The sequence below is a fragment of the Pteronotus mesoamericanus genome, unplaced genomic scaffold, assembly GCF_021234165.1.
Source record: "Pteronotus mesoamericanus isolate MK-2021 breed Mesoamerican mustached bat unplaced genomic scaffold, CSHL_Meso_final contig_22, whole genome shotgun sequence".
NCBI lineage: Eukaryota > Metazoa > Chordata > Mammalia > Chiroptera > Mormoopidae > Pteronotus > Pteronotus mesoamericanus.
Window position 1 is genome coordinate 3,453,441 of NW_026555090.1, and position 22,502 is coordinate 3,475,942.

At 46.4% G+C, this 22,502-nt stretch overlaps 1 protein-coding gene and 1 pseudogene across 1 annotated transcript; both read right to left on the reverse strand.

Moving 5' to 3' along the window:
* Positions 1-996: 996 nt before the first annotated feature.
* CENPV (centromere protein V) lies at positions 997-12,289 on the reverse strand. The gene is made up of 5 exons (XM_054571072.1): positions 11,888-12,289; positions 9,282-9,380; positions 7,665-7,734; positions 2,712-2,826; positions 997-1,380 (listed from the first exon to the last, which is right to left on the reverse strand). The coding sequence occupies exons 1-5, from the start codon at positions 12,271-12,273 to the stop codon at positions 1,256-1,258; spliced, it is 795 nt and encodes a 264-aa protein (XP_054427047.1). The 5' UTR covers positions 12,274-12,289; the 3' UTR covers positions 997-1,255.
* A 2,115-nt stretch (positions 12,290-14,404) lies between these two features.
* Positions 14,405-17,703, reverse strand: LOC129068722 (phosducin-like protein 3; annotated as a pseudogene).
* Between the last annotated feature and the right edge of the window lie 4,799 nt (positions 17,704-22,502).

Consider the following 22,502-nt stretch of genomic DNA (forward strand, 5'->3'; position numbering starts at 1 on the left):
TTGTGTTTTTAAGATACGCAAAACTATGTATTTTTACATAGGATTGCAATCGGCAAGGCGGGCATACCGGAGGGGACAGTCACTGCATCAGCATACGCTCATGTTTCACCTGTACAGCTACCAGCTCCTTCCACCTCAGAGTCTGAACCGGGCTGTCTGCCAACAGACTGTCAACGATGAGGAAGAGGTGGCGCCCCTCCGAAAAGGAATGCGTTATGAAAGGCGTGCTGCCTGTAGCGTGCAGAACGCAGTGTGAGCAAGGGCGCAGGGAGGCAGCGGAAAGACTGGGGACGCGGCCGCACTACCCCGTTCAAAGCTGTTCAGGGCTTCCCAGTACCTGTAAAATAAAGGCCGAATTCCTGAGCCTAATCTCCAAGACACTCTGCAGTCTGGCCTCAACTATTTTCTGACCTTTTATTACTTCCTTCCATCACAAGTATCCAGCTCAGCCTGGCGTTAGCATGTGCCCATACTTGTTCACAGTTCCTTCTCCTTTGTACCTTCCTAAATCTGGCTTCCTTTAAAAACGTACACTCAAAATTTGTTGTTTAATGGGTACAGAGGTTAAGTTTTACAAGACACTGAGTTCTGGACATTGGTTGCACAACGTGAATGTACTTAAAACGCTACAAAAAACCATACATTTAAAAATGGTAAAGATGGCCAATTTTATGTTATGTGTATTTTCCCACAACTTTTAAAAAAATCAGAAGCTGATTCACATGAAGACGTGACTCTCACCGTCCCCGCTCCCCACGTCTTCTGTGACCAGCCGTCTCCCTCCTCTGCCGTCCCAGAGCTCGTATCCTCGGTACAGCTCACGAGGCTTTGTCGTCACCCACACTGTTACCCTTCCAGTGACTGCCCAGCTGGCGTACCTCCCCGACCCAACGTGGCCACAGCATCTTAACAGAGCTCAGGAAACATCTGCTATTGATCAACTGGCCTCAGAAGCAAAGGCAAAGTGAGGAGAAAATGATAAATCATAGTAACTGCTTTAATATTAAAATATTTATTTTTCTAAAAGATCACACAAAAGTTGGGGAGGGAAAGAAAGATGTCAACTAGCCTACATCAAGATCTGCGCTGACGAAGGACAGAGAGCTGCCTAAAGAAAGTGGTAGCTGGAGCCAAGGGCGGAGCTCGGGACGGCCGCAGCCGGGGTCAGCCTCGTTCACGGCACCACCGAGTGCCGGGGACAGCGAAGCTGCTGGCCCCAGTCACCCTCCTTTTCAGGGAGGGAGGAAGCAGGAGCTCACTCTTTGGACATGTTCCTGATGGTCTTGTGCTCCTTCATGGCCTTCTCCCACTCGCTGCCGTTGAACTCCTCGATGACCACGCTCCGCACGGTGCCCTCGTCCAGGCAGTGTGGGGCGATCCCTGCAGGGGAGCGGCACAGAGAAAGGGTCCCCAGGAAGAGTGAGACCAGGTGCAGCACTGGCTCTGGGGCAGACCCACACCTGAAGCCTCGCCATGCTGCCCAGGCGGCTTCCCGAGTGATACACTGGAGGTCACAGTGTCAGCCTCGGGGCTCAATATCCTTCTCCCCTAGTAGGGAGCGGGCGTCCTGAGCCAGGGCTGGCCAAGGCCGGACATCAGTCGGCACCAAGCTGGGAGCACAGAAGAGCAGAAAGACTCAGCCTAGAGCGGTCTCGGGCTGACAGGCCTTTTCCAAGGCTCAGACAGGTAACTCTCTAGGCATTAAATGCCTCCATCTGTACAGGACTTGATACTCTCCAAAAGCCTTTTCTGCGCCTCGAGGGAGACGAAAAGGAGTCTCCGTGTGACACATGAGGAAGAGAGAGGAGCTGCTAAAGGAATAGGCCAGAAGGACAAGGAGGATGTGGGGCGGCCCCTCACGGAAGGTCACGGCCACAGCTGCCCCAGCACAGCTCCGGAGGCTGCTCTCCACAGGGACTGATGCCTAAGGGACGTCCCTGACGCTGCTTTCCGCTCAATTCACCCTGCAATTGGCATCATTCCCAACGACTGTTTAAAGGTTGTTCTCTCCCTCTGGATCCAAGTAGGACTTGAAGGGGGACTTGGGGGGGTTGGGGGAGAAGTTCTCTTTGTGTTTTGAACAAACCAAAAATTTTTAATGGCATTATCAATGCTCCTCATTCTTGCCTCATTTATCCCTTCAGCCCTCACTGTTTTGTTTTGTTTTTTTTAAGCTTTTATTTATTTATTTTTAGAGAGAGGGGAAGGGAAGGACAAAGGGAGGAAGAGAAACATTACTGTGTGGTTGCCTCTCATGTGCCCCCTACTGGGGACCTGGCCCACAACCCAGGCATGTGCTCTGACTGGGACTCGAACCAGCAACCTTTTGGTTTTCAGGCTGGCACTCGATCCACTGAGCCACACCAGCCAGGGCTCTTTAGCCACCATTGTTAAAATTCCCTCCCCCTTCCCACAGACCCATCTTCTCCCCCCTCCTCCCCACCCCTTGGGGTCGGCCCCAGTGACGCACAGCGCTGGCAGCGCCAGGAAAGAGAATCAGGATCTGGCTGGCACCTGAATGACCAGAGCCAGCCTTACATCCCATCGTTAGAAAAAGGCTCTGCTGAAAAGCCCCATTCATCTAAAACATGCACATGGAAGGGCCTCGCCCAGCAGAAGGCCAGCCAAGGACGCCAGTGCCCACCTTTCTCAGCAGCACCCCGCAGGGCAGCGTGGGCGGCCACCCGAGCCGTGGCGGGTCCTGTACTCACCGAAGCCACCGGGGTTGGAGCGGGGTGTGTAGAAGCTCTGCACGCCGCACCTCTTACAGAAGGTGTGCTGTGCTCTGTGAGTGTTGAACGTGTATGTGGTTATGCTCTCGGCTCCCTGAGGGGAAACAGACAAACAGGTGACCCCTTTTACAAAGAGACTTTTTTTGTCATTTAAAAAATATATCTTTTAAAAGGCTCACCGGGCTCAGCGGGCTCGGAAGCCCTTCTGTAGGGCTCTGAGGATGCTGAGGAAATAGCCAGTCTCCCAGAGGCTGGAGGCTTCTCTGGGGCAGGGAACCCCCCATGGCCTGGAGATGCGCCAGGGCAGGTGGGTCCGGGTCCCGGTCCCAGAGAAGCAGCAGGTCGTGCCTTCTCTCGGGTCCACTGCACACAGAGCAGCTCGGCGCTGTGCTTCCCCCGGCCCGTGGGAAGGAAGATGGCCGGCCCAGTCGGGGTAGGGGTGAAAGGCCTGCTCCCCACAGCCGCACAAGGGCTGGCTCTCCCTGTCCCCACACAGCTCTGCTCAAGGGCTTAAGAAAACTGTTGCCTGTATTTGAATTCATCTACAAAGGACAAACTAAGAAAAGAGTATTTGCCAGACAGTACAGTCAAAGGGCTAATTTCCTAAATGGATAATAACAAATGGGAAATGGGGCAAAGGACATGACCAAACAGTGCAAAGAAAAAACAAACAGCTCTTCAACCTGTGAAATGACATCTACACTCATGGACTGCGATGAGATGCTTTTCACTTTCACTGTCAGGGGGAAAAGAAGTCAAAAAGTTGCCTAACACAGCGTTGCTGTATATGTGGAGAAACATGCACTCTCGTGTACCCGCTGTGGGAATATAAATTGGTAAAACCTGACATCTGCCAAAATTCTAAATGAACATATCCTTTAACACAGCAACTCTACTTCTAGAAATTTATCCTTCAGTTAAAATTTTGTATGTACCCAATCGCCTATGTATATAGATATTATAGCACTGTTTGTAAAGGCTAAAGATTGGAAAAATGAAAATGTCCGTCAGTAGAAGACTAGTTAAAGCAATTACGGGCACTCATAAAATGGACTACTCTGCAGCTTTTGAAAAGGATGAGGCCATTCTATTCACAAATACTAACAGGCAACCATCTCCAAGGTTACGTAGTTAAGTGAAAAAGCAAAGCGTAAAACAATTTGTGTAGTATAGCACCATTTCTAATTTTTTAAAAAGGATATACAAAAAAGGAAAAGAAATAAAACAAAATATAAAATAAAAAAGGATACACAGACTTGTACGGGCTGGGGGGTGTGTGACGGGCAGGGTGGCGGCCTTTGCATCCTTCCTCCCCGGCCTCCAGGAGGCGCCGTGCCTGCTGCCAACAGAGCTCCCCGAGGGGCCTGGTCTCGCACCACAGCCACCTCACCACAGACAGGCAGCAGAGAACAGTTGCCCAATGGCCCCAAATCATCCCGAGTTTTCTGATTATGCACTTTGCCCCAGAGAATCACTGAGAGGAACTGGGAGCTGCCTCACACTCTCCTTCACCCCTCGTTACTGGAGGTCACCCAGTGACGTTCAGACCCTCCTTCCCTCGCTACCCTGCGCGCCCACCCACCTGACCACAGGCCCTGCTCCCACTAAAATGCACGGCCTGCCATCATCCCGTTGCTATGTTAGCCTCTCCGGTCATGTCTTCTGTCTTCGTGCCCAATCAGAAATCACCACTGTCCACCATGTTGACAAATCTAACGGTCACGTCTCCTGACCACTGGATTCTTAACTTGTTCTTCCTAATCTGGCCTCTCAGTGCCACTGTGTCCATTTTGGAACATCCGTCTCCGAGGACACCCCACTCTCCTGTTTTTCCCTCCTCCTCAGGGCACGCTATGGGTGCTGGCCCACCCCAGGGTTCTGTCCTCGGCCCCTGACCTCTTCGGCTACATTCTCTACCCACCTGACTGCACCGGCTGACCAGTCTCCCGGCTCGACACGCTGTCACTAGGGCAACAGCTGTCACATCTGAAGCTCCCGCTCTGACCCCTCTCCACAACCCCGACCCTCCAGCCAGCTGCCCACTTCCTCTCTCAGCCTGAATGCCCAAGAGGCCCCTTCAACCGAACTTTCTCAAAGCAGAGCTCTCGTTCCCGCACTCTCACCCGTGTCTCCGCAGGGCCTGGCACCGCTCTGCACCTGGCCGCCGAGGCCCGACACTGCGGCTGTGCCTGACCCCGCTGTCCCCCGGACCTGCCCACCCAGCCCTTCGCGGGGCTCCGCTCAGCGTTTCTCTGAGCAGTGGCTCTCGGAGAGCAGTCCTCAGACAGGCAGCCTCACCTGAACACGTAAGAAATGTGAATTCTTGTCCCCCATCCCAAGACTCCCCGGATCAGGAGTGGGGTTTAACACAGGTGACTGTGCACACATGAGGTTTGAAAACCAGCTCTGAAACATCTGTCCAATCATCTACTCAACGCACATCTCCAGTCACCTCTGTTCTTTCCATCTCCACAGCCGCCATCCTAGTCCAAGCCCTGTCACCTCTCACCTGACAGGCCTGAAGGAGCCCCGCGCCGGCCCGGTGTCCGCGCTCACCTCCTTACGCCCACTCTCCACACAGCAGCCAAAGCGCGCTTTGGAAGCGCTGAGGCGGATTCGTCCCTGCCCTGCGGAGGACCCTCCAGAGCTCCACACTACGCAGGGAATAAAATCTACCTCCTGGCCTGCGGCGGCCTCCCCCCAACCCGTCCTAGTGCCCGGCTCCACCGCGCAGCTGTGGTCAGCTCCTCAGACACGCCCTCCGCCCTGCGCGCCCCTGCCTGCCCACCCACCCGTCTTCATCGTTCGGGTCTGGACACCAGAGGGGCCTTCCTGACCTGTCCAAACCAGCCACCCGGCGACTTCTATCATGCTTTAACTCTCCACACAGCCCTACCGGACTTTTTCTTATTTATTTCTTTCATCTCCCCGCGATAGAACGTGAACTCCAAGAAGGGCCTCATCTGCCCCGTCAATGGCTGGGCTTCAGTGGAACAGGGCCTGGCACACAGTAGGTGTCCCATAAATCCTTGCTGAATGAATCAATGTTTGTACCTAATTTTTTTTAAATGCACAATATGTATATATAATTAATCTTTAGACTGCTTTTCTGAAACTAGTATAAATGTTGTATGTCAACTATGTCTCAATTAACACAAATAAAAACAAGCAAGCAGAAACTTGTTTCTTCAACAGGCTGGAGACAAAACAGAGAATGGAGCTCTGGAGCACCAAAAAATGCATTGATCATCAGGCCCACAAAGAGAAAATAAAGGAAAAATATATCAATCCCAAGGCCCAAGAGCCCAAGGCTGCACCTGGTGGTGTCTTCAGAAACCATCTGTCCTGGGTGCTCAAGAGCAAAGGTGAACTGGGGCCACAGCCTCAGGAGAGCACACTGGGAGCCTTCTGGGCTTATGGCAAAGAGAGACACAGGGACACCGCCCACCTGTCCAACCTCCCCTGCTGGTCACAGGGAGGATCAAGGGACTGATGAAGAATAGGAGACAGGCCCTTATCTGGTAGCTCAGTTGGTTAGAGCATCATCCCGGTATGACAGGTTGTGAGTTTGATCCTTGGTCAGGGCACATACAAGAATCAACCAAGGAGTGCGTGAGTAAGTGCAACAACAAATCAGTGTTTGCCTCTCTCTCTCTCAAAGCAATCTTTTTTTTTTTTTATTTTTAAAAAAATTTAAAAAGGAATAGGAGACAAATCAGCCCAAAGTATTTGGGATTAAGTCTCTAACTACCTAGGAAAGACCAGGACTCATACATCCATTCACTTAGTCTTTCCTGTCAGACACTCACTGAGCGGCTCCTTAATGTCACGCCTGTGAGGCCAGCAGCTGGTCAGACCCAACAAGCGATGGTATCTGGAGACCCTCACCGGCTAGTAAAGGAAACAGACATGGTAGCAGATTGTTACACCAACGCATAGAGACCTGAGAGACCACAGAGGGGGCAACCGAGGGGAACCAGGGACAGAAGGAAAGCCCCGCCTCACATTAGCAACAGTGTGTCAAAGCCCTTCTGAAAATGAGTTTCTATTCTTTGACCACAGATTTTATTTCTAAGAGAAGTGAACCTAAAAAAATATTTTCTAAATCATCAAAGATTTATACACAGGGAGGTTCACCATAGTGTTGTTTATGGTTGGGAAAAAACAGCACTTGACCTCGAAGTTCAAATGTAGAAAATGGTTTATGGCAGATTCATAAACTGAAATAGGGCGCGCAGGGGAACAGCGGGGTCCGTGCGCTGGGAGGTGGTGGCGGGGAAGCACGGGCAGTGGTGGGGAGGCTTCTCACTGTATACGTGCACTTTTGTACCTGCTGAATTTCACACCAAGCACAAAAAATTTCCCACAATAATAAAGTTTGAAATTTTTATATTATATTTTTCTCATTGGAAAATGCTAACGCCAGTTATAAAACAGAAAGGTAAAACTCTACTGTGATACAAAAAATATATATATATATTTAGATGTATTTATCTGTGTAGAAAATAATGCACAAGGATATATACCAAAATATTTCTTAAAGTGCTTTCTCTTTTTTTTATAATTTTATTTATTTAGTTTTAGAGAGAGGGGGAGGGAGGGAGAGAGGGAGAGAAACGTCGACCAGCTGCCTCCTGCATGTGCCCAGACCAGGCACCACACCTGCATCCCAGGCGTGAGCCACACCCATCAGGGCTACACACCAAAATATCAGCAGTGGCTGACAGCATCTGGGCGATCTTATTTATTTGAAAATGTTTTCTCGGTAATATCAGATAAGCATCCAAAATATAAAGGAAAAAATAACATCACCTTTTAAAAATAAACACGCAACCTGGGGCCCCGGGGAGATGAAAGCCCCAGCGCACCTGCCCGCTGCGCTCCTTTCCCTGCACTCCAGGCTGCACCTTCAACCCTGCTCTCAGCACTCACCTTCAGGAGCTTGAAGCGAGACGCGGGAACAATGAAGTGTCTATTTTGCTTCTTCTTGCAAACACTGCAGCTACAGAAAGACAGAGCAAGTCCCAGATTGTGAACAGCCATCTGCACCCTCTCAGTGCCCAGGGGGCCCAACATGACAGGCTCTGAGAGCCTGCTGACCCCAGAAGCGAAGCCCCTTGCAGCGCTATCCAGGGAACGGGGGTTGGGGGAGCGCCTCAGCCACCTGGGGCCTCTGCCCACAGTGGAGGCCACGCGACCTTTGCAAAGGCAGGACCAAGAGAACCAGCTCTCTGCCACCCACCCCCCAGCTCAGTACAGTGCGGGGGGGCGCCACCGCGTGCTAGAGACATCTGTGCCTGGCACAGCCACAGTCTGATGCCGCTGGGAGAGCCACGCCATGGGGGGTGGGCGGGGAGGGCCCTGTCTCCCTCCTTCCTCCTCCACGCAGCACAGGAAGCCTGGCTCCAGGGAGAATAGGTACCTGGGATCGCCATTTTTGGAATTCAATCTAAGCCGCCTCTCTTCGGTCCGCCTTCAAAAAATTCTGATTTAGTACAGAATCCTCTATCTAGAAGATCCTCTAATACTCTAGTATAGAATCCATGGCCAATGTGGTTCAGTTGGTTGGGCCCTGTCCCACAAACTAAGAGGTTGTGGGTTCAATTCCCGGTCAGGGCACATGCCAGGGTTGCCAGTTTGGTCCCTGGTCAGGGAACATACAAGAGGCAACCGACGAATATTTCTCTCTCACATTAATGTTTCTTTCCCTCTCTTTCTCTCTCCTTTCCTCTCTTTCTAGAATTTCAAAAAATTAAAAAAAAAAAAAAAAAAAGGAATCCATGATGCTTCTCCAGTCTGGACTCCACTGTTAGTACCCTGGTCAGTTTCCCATTTGAATAATGCCATGGTATATTTTTCATATATAATTCAGGTACCAGCTAGGGGCAAAAGGTCCAGAAGCCAGAGCTTTTCATCCTGGTTGTGTGACAACGCCAGGGAAGGCGCTAAAAAGCAAGCGCTCCCTCCCCAGATCCTGGCAGTGCTGTCTGCCTCAGCTGGAAGGACAGAGCGGGAGGGCCTGGAGCTTGGGGAGCTCCACGTGCCAGGCGCACACACCCGCCCATTTTTCCTACATACCCCCCTCACCTCCACAACGCCAAGGAGCCTGCCCGAGGCATTTCACTCGGTGCCCAGACTAACTGACCTCCAGCTGACCACCACCCCCGACCGCGCCGCATGCCAGCAGAATTCGTCTGCAGGGTGACTCTGCCTGGCACAGGCCGGAGGACCCTGCTCTGCGTCCCCTGGGGCTGTGCTGCACGAGTGAGCTCTTTCCCCGCCCTTCACACACTCTCGCACATACGTACACAGAGCAGACTCAAGTTACTTTTAGCCTCCATCTTTAAAAACAATATATGATTAAAAACTTCTGATACCTACTATAGGAGAAAGGCCAGAACAATGGGGCCTTATATATCCATCACCTGACTCCAACAATTACCAGCTGTGTATCGATGCATCGATATCCCGCCTCCCCAGCTGATGCCGAAGCACTGTGTTTTCACTCCTCAGCCCTTTTAAACTAGCTTGGGAAGAGAAAGCACTCACTTGCAGTCAAAGATGTGTAAGTCTGCCGAGGCCCAGACTTCAAAGCGAACGGCTCCACAGTGGCAGCCTCCCGTGTGTTTCACCAGGCCCTGGTACTCGCTACACAAAACAGAACATTGGGGAGGTGAGAATTCCTGAGGAGCCCGCAGGTCCCCACTGCACCGCGCATGCTTTTTCTCTCTCCTGTGGTGGAAAGAAAGAAGCAAGACGGACAAAACTCTTCTCTACCAGACAACAGATGCCTCTGCTTTTGAGGAGGAACCATGAATTTTATAAAAGAAAGGACTCTGCCTTCTTTGCCACTGAGCTCTCACTGTCTTATATGTTACATGGCAAAAGAAAGCACGCCAAAAACTTGGGACAAGGCAGGGTGGGAGCGGGGGAGGGAATTCTCATCCCACCACTCAAACGTTTTTATTTATATGTCAGATATTTACTAAGATTTTTTTATGAACCAAGTGCACTGCACTAAAAAGAGAGCAGTAAACAAGACACAGCAGGCACAGTTCCTGGCCTTACTGACCTTCGGTGGCCATGAAACAAATTACCCAAGTAATATTTAAGTGATCGTGATAAAGATGGGACAGGCCGCTATGAAAAAGACAGACATGGGGACCAACCGAGTCTGAGGGCTCGGGAAAAGCCTCTGAGAGTTACAACGGCTCTCGTAATGCTGCTATATTCCCCTCCAATGGTTTATATATACATGGCTTTTTGCAGAAGTATACATACACATAACATACAACTTAAATCCTTTTAAAACTTATTATATATAAGCCAGGCCCTTAACTGAACATGATTAAGATTTGATAAACATCATCGAAATGCTTTCCAAAAGGGCTGGACACTCTTATCAGTCATCAGTGAGAAAATATTTCACTGTACCTTCTCAAGCAATAATTACAGGAAAAACAACTTGCTGCAGTAATTTACATTTATTTGGCTTTTAAGACTAAATAGGGGGATGGATAAAAAAGGTGAAGGGGAATAAGAGGTACAAACTTCCAGTTATAAAATAAGTAAGTCACAGGGATTTATTAAGGAGTTGCATAGGGAATATAGTCAGTAATAACACACGAACCCTGTGTGGTGACAGTTACTAGGCTTGTGGTGACCGCGTCACAGGGTGTATAACCATCAACTCACTATGTTGTACACCTGAAACTAACATAATGTTGTATATCAACTATAATTTTTAAAAAAACTTAAAGATTGAATGCTTTATCATGTTTCTTCACAAGTTGAATCAGTTTGATGTAATTTTTTTCTGCATATACAATTAATGCTTACTGTAAAAAATTCAAACGTTACAGCATTTGATAACATTAAATATGAAAGTCTTCTATAATCCTAGCACCCACAGGAATCCAGTTAACTGTTATATAGTCCTTCTGGACTTTTTTTCCATACAATATTTTAACAAAAACATTCCTTTATTATATAAAAGGAATTATACATTCCTTTTGCACATAAGCTAAAATGGTCCGTTTCGGTTTCCTATAGGTAATAAAAAAAAAAATTCAGTCTATTGTCCAAAGTGATAAAAAGCGAAGCACACAGAAAACCAAATAGTGCGACTCTTTGAGAATTTCTTCTAGAAGAAAGACAAGGAACATTTTTATTCAATTGGTAACCCTCAAGTTGTTAGGCAATTGTTAGGTTGTTCTTGTTTTCTCTAGGGCTTCGATTGCTCTTTCCAATTCATAAAATAATCGACACTGAGAGATATTATTAGGAAGCTAAAATATTTCTCTGCAACACAGCTGTTCTACAGAGCAGGGATCTAGACGCTATCACATTTGGAGAAAACAAGGCAGACCTTGCCAGAGATAACATTAATAGCCCCTCCCCAACAGCGCGGACACTCTGGAACCCTCCTCTGGCCATCCAAGAAGTGGGGGGTTCTTTTCCTGCAGGATCAAAGCTGTGAGAGCGCAGAGAGAGTGCGCCGCCCAGGAGCATCCGCGGTGAAGAGAAACACTCCCCCCATCTTAGGGACCCGCGCCGCGCTCCTGAATCCCAGCACCTCTTTGTGCGCTCTAATCCGGGATGCAGAAACCCCTCCCCGCCGCCCGGCTCCCTCCCAGCGAGCGCCTGGAACAAAAACGGGATTTCGCATCCCAGTTGGTTCAAAACTTCTATTAAGCCTTTTTCATCCCCATACCTTTCCCCTCCCACCCTCTCCAAAACACCTGCGTAAATTTAAAAAGCAACTCAGGTATGAGGAAAGACGTGCGATTTATCTTCTTTTCACTGGCAAAGGCCCAGGCACCCTTTGCCCACCAAGGCAAGAGACGCGCGATGGCTGTCCCGGCAAAGACCCTCGTGTCCCAGGACGCCGTTGAGTCCCTCCACAAGATCCGAGGCGGCGCCCCCACCCTTCCCGAGGAGAAGCCCCAACTCCAGTCAAGGCCGCGACAATTAGGAACGAGCCTGGTGCCACCGGGGGAAAACGCAGCGGTCACATTACGGGTAAGACGCAGAACCTAAAATCTGTCCCAAACCCGCAAGCAGGCAGAGGCGCACGGCGGGCCGGCGACCCGACTCCCCGGCCGGGGGCGTCAGCGTGGCGCCGGCTTCCGCGCGCCCGGCCCAGCAGCACTCACAAGGTGTCCAGCAGGAGCTTAGCGGCACCCTCGAAGGTGAGCTTCTGCCGCTTCTGGAACGTCTCCCAGCGCTCCCGCTGGTCGCCCAGGTCCAACGTGGCCACGGAGGACGTCGGAGTCACCGGGGTCGGGGGTGGCGGCGGCGGCAGAACCGCCGGCTCCGGCTCCCCGGGGCCCGCCTCCTGGGCCCGCGGCGACGACTGCTTCGGCCGCTGCTTCGCCGACGGCTTTCTCGTCGCCGCCCGGCTCCTGCCCCCCGCTTGGCCCGTGGGGCGCCGTGCGCGGGTGGCGCCGGGAGCCGAGGCGGCGGCGGCAGGAGCCCTTGCGGCCCCAGGCCGCTTCTGCCCGCGTGGCTCGGAGGACGCGTTGCTCCTTGTCTGCCGCATGGCTCCCGCAGCCCGGCGCGTAGGCCTCACCGCCCGCGCGTCCCCGCCGCCCCGCGCGCGCCCCTACCCGCCGACCAACCTGCACGCCCAGGGGGCGCTGCGCCTGCCGGCCCCGGCCCCGGCTTCGGGCTTCGGCCCCGGGCCCTGGCCTGCCGCACCTGGCTGCCCCCGTGCTGCTCACCAAACGGAGTCTCAACTCGCCCGCTTGCCTGCCTCCTGGCCTGCACCTGCCAGCCGCATCCTGCAGGCCAAACAGGACCGCGCTTCAGGCCTCGGCTTCTGGCACCCGCAGCCCGTTTGCACCAGCAGAGGTGCCTACCTACGCCCACTCTGAACCCAGAGGGCTGCTTCTTAACCTTCCTGACCTAGGTGGTCTTGGGTCAGCCTTGAATTCACAGCCGCATCCCAGCGGGGAACCTGCGGTAACTTCATCTCCACGAAGAGAACAGTACTTTACCTGGAGCCTGAGAGGCGCCTAAAATGAGTTAATGTGAGTAAATGGCCTGGCACCGGCTACCTGCTGGACAAAGAGCAGCCGAAACCACAGTTCTTAAACTTTGTCTTCTAACTTTATGTGAAACTCTATGTGTGCGTGTGTTTTATAATGTATTAATTCTAAAAAGAAACCTGTTGACTATGGACAACGGGTTTTTTAGAGTTAATAAATGAATGAAATCCAGACTAAATTACGTGATGATGGTTTTGTTGAACACAACACCGATGTTTAAAGTCAAAAATCAGAAGAACCACTGATGAAACCTGTATCTTTTCTAAAACCTATTAGTTGCTCTATTTTACTCATATCTTCAAAGAAATAAGTTTCTATAAATCATTCCCCTGCTTTTTTTCTACTTAATTTCAATTTTCTTCCTTGTTTTTATCTTATTAAATAGTTTACTGAATTAAATACGTAATTCATTTATTTTGTTTAGTAATAAAAATATTAATAACTATATATTTTCCTCTAAGTATAGCTTTACCTGTATCCATTAGGGTTTTATATGGTGATCTCTAAAAATTTTCTAGATAAGCTGTCTTAACTACTTCCTTAATCACCCAGTCAGGGAATCAGAGTTAGGTCCTCCAGATTTGTTCTTCAAAGTTATCTTGGTCCTTCTAAGTCCTGTGCATTTTCCTATATTAACTTCTACAAAGCAGCCTGCTTGATATCAATCATACTTCTCAGTTCCTCTAATTTAATATTGCTAACTTCATTCCTTTAATTTTCGCTTTTGCAATACCAATAATTTTTTTCTAAAGGAAATGTTTTAAATTTAAAAAGCAAGTTTTAAGAGCATCTTCAGTGGACTTGCCAGGAAGTTTCCTGATATCAAATTTATCAAACCATTTCAACAACCAGTGTACCCAATTATCCTGATAGAAACCTGCCCACAATATTTGTTTACCCTGAAGATGATATCAAGGCTCAATTTGTTGGACCTTTCTTGTTTGCTGGCATGAACCTGACAACAGATAGGTTGAGAGCAAAAAGAAAAACAAAAATGAGTAAATAACTAAAAAAAATAAAACAATAAAACAATAAAACATTAAAAGGGGGAAAAAAAGAATTCTAAGAAATTTAACAGGATTTGCAGCAATGATTATTTCCGAGATCTATGAGATTTGAAACAATTATAAAAGGTTAAAACCAAAGGATTCATTCCTACATTTTCCTTTTTTAAAAAATCCAGAAAATTTGTCACATCAAGAAAGTTCTGCTCTGACTGGTGTGGCTCAGTTGGTTGGGCCTATTCTTCAAAGAGAAAGGTCACCAGTTGGAGTCCCAGTCAGGGCAACCCATGCCTGGGTTGCAAGTTAGGTCCCCAGTCAGGGGACAGGTCTCTCTCCCTCTCTTCCCCTCTCTCTAAAAATAAATAAATAAAATTAGAAAGAAAGGGAGAAGAGGAAGGGAGGGAAGAAGGAAGGAAGGGAGAAAGGGAAAGTTTAGGCTCTGGCCAGGTAGCTCCGCTGGTTAGAGCATGGCCCCCCATGCCAAGGTTGCAGGTTCCATCCCACAGGGCACGTATAAGCATCAACCAATGAATGTGTAAGTGGAACAACAGCAAATAGATGTTTCCCTCTCTCCCTCTTCCTCTCTCTAAAAATAAATAAATGAAAAATAAATACATCTTTATAAAAAAACAAAGTTCTCCATGTTACCATGGCCGCAGCCTTTTTCATCCTCTGAATCAGTGCCCTTCGACATGGGGCGAGCACCCACCAAGGACAGAAACGCCTCTTCAGTTGGTGTCTGAGGGTTTTCCTCCAGGTCTGTCTTGATTGCTCCAGACTCAGATAATCTCCTTGCCAACTGATCTGTTGTCAGGTTCATACCAACAAACACCAGAGGCCCTATAAACTGAGCCTTGATATCACCTTCAAGGTAAACAAATATTGTGGGCAGATTTCTATCAGGATAATTGAGTATGCCGGTTGTTGAAATGGCTTTGATAAATTTGACCTCAGGAGACCTCCTGGCAAGTCCACTGAAGTACTGACTTATCAGCGCACAGAGGGGAATCCCTTGTTTGGAAAGGTTCAAGACCATCCGCAAGCCCTCTCGAGCTCTGGTAACTTCCTGACCACAATCCTTTCCTGAGATCTCCAAAACTCTAAATTTGTTCTTCACTTCCGTTGCTTTCCACTCAGCCAGCCTCTGCTGCCTGTACATTTCAATAGCTCATTATCGGTCTTCCTCATTAAATCCATCTTCATTATCCTCCAGTTCTTCCAAAGTCCTATCATCCTATTTTCACAAATGACTGCTGAAGGACTCACGGCTCCTCCTCTTCGGCCTCCTTTTCCAGTTCGTTCAAACTTTCCTTCAAGGGCAAGATGCTGTTTTTTGTTTGTTTGTTTGTTTTTGTTTTTTTGCGTAAGATGTCATTCCCCTCACTCTCTGTCCTGGGGTCCTGCTTCTTGTCTCAAATAGCTCAAGATAGGCTGGCCAGGGCAAAGAACAGCCCTCCACCACCCCGTCCCCCCAGCTCTCTTCCGCACATGTGCCCATGCCTTTTTTCATTCTTTCCCTCCTCCTCCTCTGAGAATTAGACCAACTAATATTTTTGATATCATTCTAGTTACTCTTTGATTGAATCAAGTCAAAAGTCCTAGAGTCATACGGTTCAGGCACACACCTTTTTAATTGCTTTCTTGGGTTTGGGGTATGTAATAACTTGATTCAGATGTTTTCTTCACCTCAAGCCAATTTAACAGTATAATATCTTTAAAATAAAATCCTAATTCATGTTTTTCATTTGTAAATTGGGCTAAACCTTACATACACTGAAGTGTTTTTACACATATGCACAACTTCACAACCACCACCCAGATCAAAACATGTCTAGCATCTTAAAAGGGTCCTTCGTCCCTCTCCCAGTCATCCTCTCCATGGAAAGCCACTCCGCTTCACGGCCACGATTTTGAACTTCGTATAAATCCACCTGTACGTGTACTCTTGTGTATGACTTATTTTACTCAGTGTCATGTCTGTGAGTTTCCTCCATGTTGTCCATGTATCTATGGTTCATTTATTCTCATTGATGTGCAGTATTTCAATATATGAATATACTACATTTAATTTAGTCTTTCTATTGTTGAAGGACATTTAGAGTGTTTGCAGTTTTGGGCTATTATAATAAGGGTGCTATAACTTTTTTTAAGCAACCATTTTATTTTGCTCAAGATCTTGTGTGACGGGAAACAAGGAAGGACTTGGCTGGGCAGTTCTTGCTTGGGGTCTCTCATGCAATTTCACTGCGATGTCACGGAGACCACAGTCATATGAAGGTGGCATGGGGCTGGCCCTCTAAGACGGCTTCATTCCCATGGCTGGCAGTTGGTGCTGGCTGATGGCTGGGTGATCCATTGGGCCCGCAACTGGATTACTACCCCAAGCCTCTTCATATGGCTTGAGTTCCTTGGGTCTCCTCAGGGAATTCAGGTTGTTTTTCTTTTTAAATAATTGGCAGCTCAGAGCTCCAAAAGTGAGAGACCTACTATACAAGATGCAAGTTTTACCAGTGTGGGTTTCTGTTGTTGGGTGTTTTTCCTTATGAAATTTTTAAAAGCCTGCTGGGATTTGGAGTTGGAGTTGCATTGAGTAGATCAACACAGAGAAAACTGACTTCTTAACAGTATTATGTCTTCCAATATATAAATATATCTCTCCATTTATGAAATCCTATTTAATGTTTTCTCAGCAATGTTTTGTAATAAATTTAATGTATCTTCTGTTAAATGTATTCCTAAATATTTGATATTTTGTTGCTAAAATGGTATTTTTAAATTCCATTTTTTCATTGGTTTGTTGCTAATATGTAGAAAACAATTGGTTTTTTGTATATTGACCTTCTACCCACTGACCTTGCTAAATTCACTTTTTTGTCCAAATAATTTTGCTTTCCTCTTAAATCTGCATGTTAGACTGTTTCCTAATTTCCAAGCAAATTTAAAAAAAATCTTTTGGCAGCTGATTTCTAATTTTATTGGGCCATGTTTGGTACATAAACATCAATGACTCCTAGATTATCTTCATGAATTATGTATGATTATGAATTTTAATTACAAATATGAAAAGTATATATTTTACATTATACCTAAACATTAATGTGATGTTTTTATTAAAGAATAGCCTTTTAGCTCTTTTTAATGTATCTGATCTTGATTTCAACTTTATCTGATGACAGTATCCCATTCCTGCTTTCTGTTTGTATTTATATGATCTATAGCTACCTCTATCCCTTTGTTCTCATTTCTTAACTTTCAAATGCAAATGATTAATAGGTAGAGTTTTAATATCTCAATATATCTCTTTTTTTTAAACAGGAGACTTTAGCTTTTTTGTAATTATTAAACTGGAATCTATCTGTTTTTATCTATCCATTAATTCACGTTTACTTCCTCTTTTACCTTGTTGTTGATTCTTTTTCTTTGCACTAGCTTGGGAAAGTTTCTCTTCATTCCCTTCTTCCCCTTCTGTTAATTTGGAAGTGCTAATCTGTCTCCATAATGCTGGTGTTTCTCTTCCCATACCTAGTAGTTATGATGAAACGTCTATTCTTCTAGCTGACATTTTGAAGTTGATCGATAAACATGTTTCCCAAAACATTTTAGAAATTGCTATTTTACTTTCCCACTTTCCCATTGACTCCCATGCCCAACTCCTCTTAAGTATGTCTTCTATATGAGACTCCTTCCTGAACATTTTCACCGTGTATTTCTTTTTTTTAAGATTTTATTTATTTAGAGGGGAAGGGAGAGAAGAAGAGAGGGGGAAAACATTGTTATGACAGAGAAACATCCACTGGTTTCCTCTTGCATGCCACCAGCTGGGGACCTAGCCTACAACCTAGGCATGTGCCCTGACCAGAATCAAACCCATGACCTTTCAGTTTGCCAGACAATGCCCAACCCACTGAGCCACACCATGGCTACACCTGTATTTTTCATCTCATTAGTGTCATAGCCATACTTGTCAGCTCCAAAAGTTGCTGCTGAGCCTGACACTCAGAATGTTTGTTCAATGAATAAATTATCAATTAAGTCATAACTATATGTATTATAAGGTATATTGTTCATAACAAGCACTGTACTCTTCATCTACCCAATACTGAGACCTTTTTTCCTAATATAATTATCAATTGATTAAAGAAGTTTGAGTATTTTCCTCAACTAGGATCCAGAGGCAATATTTAAGCCCTGGAGTGTCCACAACTTTCTTTCTTTTGCCCTGAAATATGAATGACATTTTTGTCTGAAAATAGGATTTTTGGCTATTGGTTGCAGTTTTTCTCTTCAGTTTGTAGATACTGTTCCCCTGTCTTTTAGTTTCATTGTAGCAAATGGGAATTCTAATGCTAGTTTTATTTGCTTTCCTCTTTAAAAATAGTCTCCTCTTTGTCCTGGCCTGGTGGCTCAGTTGGTTGGAGCACTGTCCCATATACCAAAAGGTTGTGGGTTTGATTCCCAGTCAAGGCACATACCCAGGTTGGGAGTTCAAACCCCAATCAGGCCACGTATGGGAAGCAACCAACTGATGTTTCTCTTTCACATCGATGTTTCTCTCTCTCTCTCTCTCTCTCTCTCTCTCTCTCTCTCTCAAATCAATGAACATACCATCAGGTGAGGATTTTTTTTTTAAATTGCCCCTTCCTTTAGTATGAAAACTTCTAAGCTTCTCCCTTTACCAATGGAGTTCAGGAATTTTGCCAAGATATGTGTACGTGTATATCTTTTTCGTATTACTCCTTTCTGGGTGTCAAGAAGCTAAACACCTGGCAAGCGTGATAAAGAAAAAAAAGAGACAACAGAATACACATTCATATGTTAGAAATTTAAAAAAAAATAACCATAGAAACAGAATTAACTCAGACTTATCACAGGAGTTCGTATGATTTCTTAGGTCCCTTACCTGAAAGTATTCTTACTGATTTTTTTTTTTTAGAGAGAGAGAAACATCTATTTTTTGTTACACTTACTCATGCATTAATTGGTTGATTCCTGTGTGTGCCCTGACCATGAAGTCAAGCCCAGAACCTTTGTGCATCGGAACGATGCTCTCTCCAACTGAGCTACCCAGCCAGGGCTAACTGCAAAGTATTTTTATCATCTCTGGCTATGTAGCATCTGTAAGTTTGGGTGGTTTTTGATAACACTCGCTAAATCATAGCTTATATTTAACATAGGCTGTCTTCTGAACAAAAGTGTCATATGTGGACAATGGGAAACCTATCCACTCCTATAGCTAATCTAATATGAGCAACATTCCCTACCAGAAATGACATTAAATTATTCCTGGATTCAAATTCATAGAGATAAAAAGTAGAATAGAGGTAACCAGGGATGGGGGAGGGGAAGATGGAGATTTATTGTTTGATGGGCACAGAGTTTCTTTTTGGGATGATGAAAAAGTTTTAGAAAAATGGATAATGGTGACTATTGCACAAGATTATGAATGTACTTACTACCACTAAATAACATGCTTTATTTTTTTCTGTCTTTTTAAAAAATTTTTATTGTATTTTTTAAATAACATACTTTTAAGCTGGTAAATCTTATGTATACTTTACCACAACAAAAAATTCTTCCTAAATTTTAAAGCACAAGTAAAAATATAAAGGGAAGAACCTTATAATTTGCACATTGTATGTATATAATATAGCAGTGAATTTACATTACAAAAGCCCTCCCATGAAAATCGAAAGTGGGCATTTTTGTACCTACGGGAGTCAGTTTCATGGAGACAGAAAGGAAAATGGCGGTTGCCAGGGGCTGGGGGAAGGGAAATGTGGAGTTAACGGTTTGATGGGTGTGAGACGGTGAGAAAGGGCCCTGGAGATGGGTGGTGGTAACGGTGCATAACAATGTCGATGTCCGTAATTCCACTGAACTGGACAATTAAAAGTGACAAAAGTGATCGATTTTATGTTATGTAAATTTTACCATGACTTTTTAAAAGTTTAAATAGGTATTTTTGGTTCCAGTGAAGGCCCCTAAAACCAACATGCTGAGGTCTCTGGTGACTTGGGATGTGGATAAGCAGATCAATATGTAATGTGCTCACAAGAGGAGAACAAACACAACACCCAACTCTAAAAGGAAGGCACACAAACCCTGGCAAATCTGTACAGGATTTGAAGAAAAGGGAATCTGAAAATAGTATAGTATGTCCAATTCACTTCTTGTCTCATTTGAAACGTGGTGCTGGAAAAGAGCTCTGCAGATAACCTGGACCACCAGAAAGACAAACCGTGGGCGCGTGTGTCACCTGCGGAGTCCATCCCCTGCCCAGGCATGGTGGGGGGCCTCCCTGCTCTTGACTTGTGCAGGAAAGACTTCAAGAATGAGTCCGAATGAGAAGGGAAGCAAGTTTTATTCAGGTAGAGAAAAGAGGCTAGGATGTGCTAGTGTGAAAGAAGCAAAAATACATGTTAGAGTGGACGCAGGCAAACTTGTAAGGGAGTTGTAGTTGGGTCAGTCAATTTTTGGGGTTTTCTGTGTTTCCAAGGGCGTTGTTTCTCTACTTTGTGGTGCCAAATTCTGACTCCACCTTCTGGTTGGGGGAAGGGTTCTTGTTCCTAATACAGTTTAAGAAGTATCCTGATTTCAGCCCTCCTTGGCCGCCTTCTACTTGTGGTGTCAGTTTTCATTATAATGATGGTATAATGAGCTTTGGGGTCAATCTTTGGTCAATTTTTCCTCCATCTTGGACTGACCTGGTTTGAACCAGTCCTAGCTGATGCTTACTTTTGTGACCACTGCAGGGATTTCCCTGCAGGAAGCTGTTTCCCCTGATCATGCTCAGAGGTGGGGGCTCTGATGAGAGGACCTATCCGGCTTCTTGGCCTGAGATGTCCACTCTTACTTCCTCATTCCATTTGCTGGGAGTTTTTCTAAACTTCTTTCGATTCTGCCTCAGGTCTTAGAGCAAATTCAACCTGAAAAATTGCTGGAGACAAAAATGACCAAACTGGACCTGGCCAGGTAGCTCAGTTGTTTAGAGCATCATCTTGATATGCCAAGGTTGCAGGTTTGGTCCCCAGTCAGGGCACATACAGAAATGAACCAATGAATGCATGAATAAGTAGAACCACCCTGGCTGATGTGGCTCGGTTGGAGCATTGTCCCATAAACTGGAGGGTCATTGGTTTCATTCCCAGTCAGGGCACATGCCTAGGTTGCAGGTTTGGTCCCTGGTCAGAGTGTGTATGAAAGGCAACTAATAGTTGTTTCTCTCCCCCATCAATATTTCTCTCCCCGTCTCTCTCCCTCCCTTCCCTTCTCTCTAAAGTTAATGAGCATGTCCTCCGGTGAGTGTTAAAAAAATAATAGCTAAGTGAAACAACAAACTGATGTTTCCCTCTCTTTTTCTCTCCCCCCCTTCCTTTCTCTCTCTCTCTCTAAAATAAGTAAGTAAATAAATAAATAACATGTTTTAAAATTACCAAACTGAAGCTGTCCTACTTCGGGCACATCATGAGAAGGCAGGGCCCTTTGGAGAAAACAATAATGCTGGGAAATCAGAAGGCAGCAGGAAAGGAGGAAGACCAAATACAAGTCACACTGACTCCATAAAAGAAGCCATAGGTATGAGTCTTCCAGAGCTGAGCGGGGCTGCTGAGGACAGGACATAGTAGACACCACTCACTCACAGAGTTGCCAGAAGCTGGAGCCAACACAGAATTGGATCCTGCGAGTGGGCAGAGTCCAAATCGACCACCAAGGGGCAGGCACCCTGCGTCATACAGACACTGTAGGAGCAGCAACAAGGAGTTCAAGCCTTAAACTCACCATTTTGTACCCTCAGGCTTGAGAGGCCTGCAGAAACCCTCGCTACCTCTCAGGGGGGAAAGCGTTTGACAGAGGTCAGGGTGGACTGGCCTCCCTGTACTCTCTCAACCACAGGAGGCGCCCCAAACTTCTCACCTCATATGAAAGGCTGATTTCTTCCTCTGCTGATATCATTTATCTTAATACCAACAGACTAGGGGTAAATTCTGTTTTATGAGCATTTCTAGGGGCACCATTAACTTTTGTCCCTAATTTTAGTGCAATGGAATTTACAAAGGATTTACCAAACTTTTTTACTTTGGTCATAAAAATATTTGCCTATATTTCCTTCTAAAAAATACAAAGTTTTGCCTTTGAAATTTCAGGCCCGAATCCACCCAGAATTTAGTTTTGGGTGTGGTTGTAGCATAGTGATCTATTTTGACTTTTTAAAAACTGTCATGGCACCATATTCCCTCCTTCCCCCACTCTTTGTATATTAGGTTTCTATACATACATGGCTCTTTCTTGAGCTCTCTACTATCTTTCATTAATCTCAAGCCAACCACATTATCTTAATTACTCTAATTTTATAATGTAATAAATGCTTGATATTTTGATTTTTCAGGAGTGTCCTGTCCTTGGTGCTTTGCACTTTCATATAAATTTTAGGTTTGCTTTTCAAGTTCCCCATAAAATCCTGTTAAAATGTTGATTGGCGGCCATTGCCCTTGGCTGAATCGGCATGGGGGGTGGGCGAGGCTGCCGGCTCTCAGGGTCTCTGCTTCTGTCACAAGGATGGGGGGCTGCCATCAAGAGAACCATGACGGCCGACAGCCGATGCCCAGGTCCTCTCCCACCCCAGACCCCTCCTGTTCGCTGCCCTGCCAGGCCTCCCTGGGTCATTAATATCTAGACAGTCAGTCAAGGCTCCCAAACAGGGCTTTCCTCCCAGGCTG

Coding starts and splice junctions, on each gene's coding strand:
- CENPV (XM_054571072.1), bottom strand. CDS start 12,273: ATGCGGCAGACAAGGAGCAACGCGTCCTCCGAGCCACGCGGGCAGAAG. Junction 7,735..9,281: donor TTACACATCTTTGACTGCAA/GTGAGTGCTTTC, acceptor GTCTTTCTGTAG/CTGCAGTGTTTGCAAGAAGA. Junction 2,827..7,664: donor CTCGCTTCAAGCTCCTGAAG/GTGAGTGCTGAG, acceptor GTTTCCCCTCAG/GGAGCCGAGAGCATAACCAC.